This window comes from Lagenorhynchus albirostris, chromosome 15 (assembly GCF_949774975.1).
Source record: "Lagenorhynchus albirostris chromosome 15, mLagAlb1.1, whole genome shotgun sequence".
Classification (NCBI taxonomy): Eukaryota; Metazoa; Chordata; class Mammalia; order Artiodactyla; family Delphinidae; genus Lagenorhynchus; species Lagenorhynchus albirostris.
The window spans coordinates 50,315,126-50,322,434 of record NC_083109.1 but is presented as its reverse complement, the minus strand read 5'-3'; the positions used below and the strand labels follow the sequence as shown (position 1 = coordinate 50,322,434).

Here is a 7,309-nt window from a genome sequence, read left to right as displayed (position 1 = left end):
CTGCCCCCTGCGCTCCTTCCAGATGCTCCATCTGCTGGTGCTGGCGCTGCCCCTCCTGGTGAGCCTGGTCCATGTGGCCGCTGGTGAGTCCTGACCGTGGGCCCGTTCTGTCTCTGTCCCCTCACCCCACCCCCCACAAGCCCAGGGATGGGTGGCTGGGTTCAGAGAAGCCCAGGGTGGTGCTGGCACAGGGAAGGGCTGAGCCCGATGGCTGGGTCGTGTCGTGTCCTGAAGGCCCTTCCTGCCCCAGCCGCAGACCAGGCCCTGCAGCGAGCAGGCATCGTAGGGGGACGGGAGGTCCCTGGGAGCAAGTGGCCCTGGCAGGTGAGCCTGAGATTCAGCACCCAGTACTGGAAACACTTCTGCGGGGGCTCCCTGATCCACCCCTGGTGGGTGCTGACCGCGGCCCACTGCGTCGGACCGTGAGTCTCCACAGGGCCGGGCGGGTAGGGGTGGGCCTGGGGCTCTACTCACGCTCCTGGGTGTCCCGGAGGTGGCTCAGCCCCTGAGTAGGTGGCCCTCTCTCTCCCCAGGCAAGTCCAAGACCCCACAGTCCTCAGGGTGCAGCTGCGGGAGCAGCACCTCTATTACCAGGACGAGCTGTTGCCCATCAGAAGGGTCATCCCCCACCCCAACTACTACATAGTTGAGAACGGGGCGGACATCGCCCTGCTGGAGCTTGGGGACGCCGTGAACATCTCCAGCCACGTCCATCCGGTCACCCTGCCCCCTGCCTCCGAGACCTTTCGCCCGGGGACTCGGTGCTGGGTGACAGGCTGGGGCAACTTGCACAGGGGACGTGAGTGTCAGGGACCGCTGGAGGGGGACTTGGGCACATCGCGGCTCCACCACCTGGGGTTTCCTCTGGGGAACAGGGTCCCAACCGGCCGGCTCAGGGCGGTGATCCCACACTCTCCTGATGCAGCATCCTTCCTCTCCTCTCACCCCCAGAACCCCTGCCACCGCCATTTCCCCTGAAGCAGGTGAAGGTCCCCGTCGTGGAAAACAGCATCTGTGACATGAAATACCACACTGGCCTGTACACAGGGAACAACATCCCGATCGTCCGGGACGACATGCTCTGTGCCGGGAATGGCAAGAGGGACTCCTGCCAGGTGGGTCTCGCGTCCCCCTGCAGCCCCCAGCCGCCCAGGCCTCACAGCCACCGCTGACCCCTCCCCTCCCCAGGGCGACTCCGGAGGGCCCCTGGTCTGCAAGGTGAATGGCACCTGGCTGCAGGCGGGTGTGGTCAGCTGGGGCGACGGCTGTGCTCAGCCCAACCGGCCAGGCATCTACACCCGCATCACGCACTACTTGGACTGGATCCACCAGTACGTCCCCGAGGAGCCCTGAGCCCGGTCCCCAGGGCTGCCACCTGGATCAGCGGAGAAGCCAGTCCCCTCCTGTCCCCACACCGCTGCTTCCTGCTGAGGCGGCATCCTTCCCCACCTTCCCTGGCCCCCTGCCCTGAGCACCCCCTGTTGACGCCCCTGCCCCGAGCCCAGGGAGTGGGCAGTGGGCACTAACGCTCATTAAAGATCATGAGAAGCAGATGTGGTCGTCGCTGTGTTTCTGGCTGTGGGTGTCGCTGAGGGAGAGGGAAGGGTCCAGGGCCCAGCCAGGTGCAGCCACCCTCTCTGTGGGTCCCCGGTCCCTGAGCAAATGCCTTGCTGTGGGGATGGCCCTCACCCTGCCCCTTGTGCCCGGGGCTGACTTCTCTGCACACTGGCTTGTGTCTCTTTTTGGTGAGTGGCATCGTGGTTTCGGGACAGATAAAGAAACACAGGCCATTATATGATTCTCGGGGCACCAGGTACCCAGCAATGGGGTCAAGGGCCGGAGCATCACCCCCCTCAGCCAGGTCCCTCCATTTTGCTTTTGCAGCCTCTCCCCTCCCCCAGCGCCACCCCACCCATCCCAAGACCAACAACCAGGACTACCCAGCCCAGGGGATGGCCCCCGGGGAGGGCTGGCAGGCAATCCCTGGCATGCGAGGCTGAGGATGGGGACTCCCCGACTCCCTCTGCCTCCAGGATGACCTGGAGGGCCTCTAGTTGGCCAGGGGCCAGGTCTTGACTGCAGGCGGTGTGGTGAACTGGATAGGGGCTGTGCTCCGCATCCTTGTTTCTACACAGAAACTAGTCAACTGTCCCATCCTCCTGCCCTCTAACCCTTGACCTATGATCCCTCTCTAGCAGGGAGATTGCAGGCCAGAGGCTGGGCCTGGGGGAAGAACCACTGCCGCAGCCCTGGGTCCGGCCCAGGTCAGCATATTCTCCCTGTGGGAACTGAGGCCAAGGTCACATGCAGGAGAGTCTGCAGACCCCATCACTCCAGGTCCAGCTGTGCCCCGCCCCGAAGCCCACACCAGGGCCGCCCACTCTGGGAAGCCCTGCAGTTCCAGGAGCCTCCACCAGAGGGAGCCCTGGCACCTCCTGTGAGGGGCTGGGCAGGTGGGGAGTGGGGGAGGGGCTGGGCAGGTGGGTAGTGGGGGAGGGGCTGGGCAGGTGGGGAGTGGGGGAGGGGCTGGGCAGGTGGGGAGTGGGGGAGGGGCTGGGTGCAGCCCTGGGCCCTATGCTGGGGACTCACTGCCCACCCGTGTCAGAGCAAATAGGCCCCGGCCTCAGCCAGGTAGAGCCCTGGATGGCACCTCCCACCACCTAGCCCAGCCCAGAGGCAGCTGAAGAGCGTCAGGGGCCTGCCGTCCCAGTGTCGCTGGGCTCCTGCTTTGCTGCATGGAGAGAAGGGCTTGGACCCTAACCTGAAGCCAGCTCTGCGTTGGGTACAGCCCCCCATTGTGTTCACAGCCACAGTCTGTGAACTTGTGGAAAATCACAAGTTCTATCCTGACCCAGCCCCCTTCTGTACCTGCTCTCACGGGGAAGGGGTGACTGGGGGTCTGTGCACTAGGGCTGCGGCCGAGAAGCCAGCAGGGCGTGGGGCGGGTCTAGGGTCAGAGCCTTCAGGTAGGGAGACAGCAGAGAGGGGGGTGGCCCCTGCAACCCCAGGTGACTGCCCAGCTGGGAAGCGCTTCCACGGGGGCCTGCCCCCTGCTCCCACAGCACCCATTCCTGCTGGAAGCCCTGGCAGAAACTTGTTCCTAATTGGATCAGTCCTTGTTTCTCCAGTGTGTGAATGATATCACATGGTTCTGGCTGCCAAGATGAGCTCTACTTTTCCAGGGAAGGAGGGCTTTCTATCTGCGATCTGCCCAAGTCGGGGGGGGGGGGGGGAGCCTGCAGGAGGGCTTTGTGGAGCCCTGTGCCGCTGCTGGTGGTGGAGGCATCACCCAGGTTGGCCCTCACCAAGGCCATGGGCTCGCCACCTACCCACGTGAGGGACCGATTCTGACAGTGGAAATCCAACGCATTTCTTAAATAAGTTAATATTTATTCCACTCTGCTTTGCCCCCCTCCCCTCCCCTTGGCTTGAGAAGCCGAGTTTTCTGCATCGGATTATTGCAAATGTTTAACCTGAATTTATAACAGAAACAAAATGAAACAAGGGGGCATCAGCTGAAACTCTCGGCCCAAGCCCCACGGGCAGTGAGGGTCTTATTGCATGGTCCCCACTCCCTGGTGACCAGCTGTTTCCCAGAGACCGGAGTCAAGGGCATTCTCCGGAATCCTGAGGGGGACAGAACGGTGGGCAGTGGGTATTGGAGGGGGGATGAGACAGCAATGAGCAGTGGAGACAAATGGATGAGAACTCAAACTGTGAGCAACGTGAAGCGTGACCACGGTGGCCTTGGGGATGAAGCTGGAGGGCATAAATGGCCCTAAGCATGTATAAAAATAAGCGGATGTGAGAATGGGGCTCTGCTAGGTGGCCTCTGCCTTTCTACTTTTGGTGTTCTCTGGTTCTTGTCCCTTGGACATAGCTCTCGTTATGGGACTGCTGACCAGGCTACTGGCACGGCCTGGGACCATGGCAGCAGACTCGGAAATCCCCAACTTTAACTGAGGCTTCGGGCTGTGGGCTCCCCCTGCTCCACTTCGCCCACAATTGCATCTGCCTCCTTCTCCCTGTTATGACATCCTTCCGGCACCTTTGCCTTCAGTGGGGCCGGACCCAGGGTCCACGTGTAACCCTGCCTGGGCCACCACCCTGCTGGGTGCACCCCAACCCCAGTGCCAAAGCCTGTGGGCACTGCACCCCGAGCTACACGGGCTTGTCCACACTGTCACCCAGGACTGGGGTGGACCCCTTCTTCAGTGGGCTCTCAGGGACTGTGAGGTGCAGCCCCCACCCTTCCTCTGGGGGGTCTCCCGAGGCCACTGGAGGCTCCGTCTGCTGGGGTTCGGGAGGTGCCGTGATGCCTGAGGAGGAAGGTCTGGGTTCTGGGGCGACACCATGGCCACCATCCAAGAACAGGTCCCCCCTGGGGCCCCCCACATCCAGCGGCTCAAAGGCAAAGTTCGGGATGGTCAGGTGCTCCGTGCGGCAGGGGACCTGGACCCGCCGTTCCCCCTTGGCGGCAGTGTCCAACCCTGCACTGTCTGTGGGCTCCAGGGGGTCCCTGTGGGGCACAGCCTCGCAGGATGGGGTTCTCCGCCGCAGGGTGGTGCTACCGCCCTCCGCTGCAGGGGCCCGGGCCGCACCCTCGTCCTCCGCGGGGGGCTCTATGGAGATGCAGGGGGGGCTCATCTTCTTCTTCCTGCGTGCCCCCAGGGCCAGCTCGGCCTCCAGGGCCCGGGTCTTCACCTCCCCGGCCTCTGGGCGGCTGTCCCCACAGCCCTGCTCCACGGAGGGCCGCCTCTGCTCGTCCGCCCAGCCTGGCTGGTCCAGGAAGCCCTGGGCATTGACACTGTAGAGCCTGTGCAGGTCTGGCTCACCGCCCACCACCCCACAGGCAGCAGGTGAGGCCGAGGGGCTGTGGGCAGAGCTGGTGATGTGGCTGACCTCCTCGTCAGCCGGGTCTGGGGCCTCAGCCTCCTCTGCGCCCAGGACCGGTGGCCGGCTGGAGATGTAGTTCTGTCCAAAAGTGTGCTTGCGGATGCGGATGCTGGTGGGCCGCGGGGAACAGGGTGGGGATCGCAAGGAGGGCCCCAGGGGCGCCTGCCTCACTGGGGTCTTCCCACCAGGCTCTCCCCAGCCGGGGCTGCTGTCCCTGGGACCATCGACCTGCCCTTCTAGGGACTCTGTGCAGACTACCTCCTGCAAAGACATGGAGTCATATGAGACCAGCCAGAGCCCAGGCAACAGGGACCCCACCCCCCACCACAGGCCAGGAAGACCTCGTGACCCCCAAGGCTATGGGCCAGGGTGAGATGGGGCTGCGAGACACTGGTGTGGAAGCACTGTCCCCCAGCCCTAGTGTAGGGGCCCCCACCAACGCTGGTCATGCTGGGGAGGGGCCGTGATGAGCAGAGGGCTGGAGCCCAAGCTTCCATGGGCAGAATCTGCCATGGGCCTCTGGAGACCCGATGGGGCACAGAGCCAGGCTGCAACCACTGCCTGCCTGGCACCACCAGCTCAGCTTGACACCTCAAGGAGGGAGGAAGGGAGAGGAGCCGAAGTCTCAGGTGAGAGTGGTCTGTGGGTACATCCAGGCCCACAGGAAAGGTTGCTGGGGGGGCCTGAGGGAGGGCGAGGCTGCCGCCTGAGGGGACACGGGTCCCCATGGCCAGGTGGCATCATCACAGGCTCCAGGGACACAGCGCCTACTTCCCCAATGTCCCTGTCACTCATCCTTCAAAAGGGGAGGGAACCCCCACGGAGCCCCCAGGCCTCAGCTGCGGACCGGAAGTCTCCTCCTACCTGTGTGCAGAGCAGCCGGCTGAGACTAGGGGAGCGGGCTGCACCCAGAGGGGTCAGGGCACGGAGGGTGTCGCCGCCCCTGGCCGGGGAGGACATAGCCGACGGGACCTGGAGGGATGGGCAGGACTCCACAGGCGGCAAGTGGGCGGTGACTGGGCCTGGGGCAAGAAGGTGCCTGAAATGTGCATTCGCCGCTGGCCCCACCCCTGCCCCTGCTGGCCCTGGCCGGCCCCGCCCGCCCAGGTCCTGGCTGTCTCCACATGGGGCTGTACCCGAGGTGCCCGAGGCGCCCGCGTAGGTCTCCATCTCCACCTCCTGCAGCGGGTGGGGATGAGCGGCCGCAGCGGGTGCCACGGGCCGGAACATGTAGCTGTCGTTTGGCAGTGAGAGCATCCTGGACACAGACACCTTGCGCACGACCAGCAGGTTGGGGGCGTCCGGCGAGGCATCTGGGCTCGGCAGGGCCGTGGGCCTGGGGCGGGCGGAGGGCCCCTGCGCCATCTCCAGCTCGACCTCCGCGTCCAGCTCGGCATCCTCGCGGGCCTCCTTGTTGCTCTCCTCCAGGTGCTTCATGAGCACGGCCACCACCACGTTGACCAGCACGAACTGGGCCACCAGCACGAAGGTGACGAAGTAGATGGGCGAGATGGCCGGCAGGTAGCTGAGGCAGTGCCTGTCCTCACGGGCACACTCCCGCAGCGTGTCCTGCGGGTGGAGGGCGGCGGGCAGGCTCCCACCTCCGTCTGCGGGGCCTCTCGTGGACTCCCACCGCCCCGCCCACCGCGTGGGCCGGTACCTTCATGATCCCGTTCCAGTTGTCCCCCGTGGACACGCGGAACAGTGTGAGGAAAGCCATGCCAAAGTTGGAGAAGGTGGCGTGTCTACTCAGGCCCTCGCAGGGGTTGTCCTCACTGCACTCTGCCGGGAGGGACCTGGTCAGCCCGCCTGTCGGGGCCAGTCCGCACACAGGCCCTGCCCTCCCACAGGGAGAAAGGCACGCTCCTCTGGGATGCAGGGTGGTGGCACAGCTCAGGGGCCCTGGCAGGTGGATGCCTTCAGCACAGGCCCAGCTCTGCATCAGCATGCCCCCCTTCTATTCTGAGGAGTAACAGGGCTGCCCTGGGCATGAGGCGGCCCAGATCCAGGTTGTGGGGCACTAGCTGCTGGGTCTGAGGAGCCCCTCTGGGCAGACCCTTGAACCCACTGAGCCTTCATTGACACCCAAAAGGAAGGGTGCTCCCACAGGGTCTGGGCTGCCACGAAAGGTCCCCACGGACCCCTGCCTGGACTAGCCAGAGCCTCACGCCTGGGGGTCTGAGGAAATCCTTGGTGACAATTAAGGACTTGCTGCAGCATGTCCCCTGGGGACCAGGTGGAGTTCAGGTCACACCTGCGTGTGGGCACGTGCACTCACACTCATGTGCAGCTCTGTCCTCCTGGCCTGGGTATGAACACATGTGCGTGTCTGTGTGCACGTCATGCGTCTGTCACAGCACTTTCGCATGTGCCAAGTCACCTCACAGTGAAGGGCTGACAGGAGCAGGGGCCA

At 64.5% G+C, this 7,309-nt stretch overlaps 2 protein-coding genes across 14 annotated transcripts in view; one reads left to right on the top strand and one right to left on the bottom strand.

Annotated features, from left to right (window-relative positions):
* Nucleotides 1-22: 22 nt before the first annotated feature.
* On the top strand, nt 23-1,544 carry LOC132505069 (tryptase-2-like). The gene is made up of 5 exons (XM_060122945.1): nt 23-67; nt 235-422; nt 534-799; nt 952-1,115; nt 1,189-1,544. Exons 1-5 carry the CDS (start codon nt 23-25, stop codon nt 1,351-1,353), a joined length of 828 nt encoding a protein of 275 aa, XP_059978928.1. The 3' UTR covers nt 1,354-1,544.
* Nucleotides 1,545-3,369: 1,825 nt separating this feature from the next.
* CACNA1H (calcium voltage-gated channel subunit alpha1 H) overlaps nt 3,370-7,309 on the bottom strand; it is a 63,144-nt gene continuing 59,204 nt past the window's right edge. For 5 of the 13 annotated variants that reach the window (XM_060124754.1, XM_060124759.1, XM_060124755.1 and 2 more), the window contains 4 exons: nt 6,557-6,678; nt 6,033-6,465; nt 5,761-5,918; nt 3,370-5,157 (listed from right to left, as the gene is read on the bottom strand). In XM_060124754.1, the coding sequence (XP_059980737.1) occupies nt 4,162-5,157; nt 5,761-5,918; nt 6,033-6,465; nt 6,557-6,678 (1,709 nt within the window). In that variant the 3' untranslated portion in view covers nt 3,370-4,161. Of the gene's footprint in view, nt 5,936-6,032; nt 6,466-6,502; nt 6,679-7,309 lie in introns of those variants that run through there. The other 8 variants (XM_060124758.1, XR_009535752.1, XM_060124760.1 and 5 more) reach the window with 8 other exon arrangements.

What these genes read in the sequence shown, in the direction of transcription:
- LOC132505069 (XM_060122945.1), top strand. Translation starts at nt 23, where the DNA reads ATGCTCCATCTGCTGGTGCTGGCGCTGCCCCTCCTGGTGAGCCTG. An exon ending in TGCCCCTCCTGGTGAGCCTG is followed by an intron (nt 68 to 234) that starts GTCCATGTGGCC and finishes CGTGTCCTGAAG; the next exon opens with GCCCTTCCTGCCCCAGCCGC. An exon ending in GGGCAACTTGCACAGGGGAC is followed by an intron (nt 800 to 951) that starts GTGAGTGTCAGG and finishes TCTCACCCCCAG; the next exon opens with AACCCCTGCCACCGCCATTT.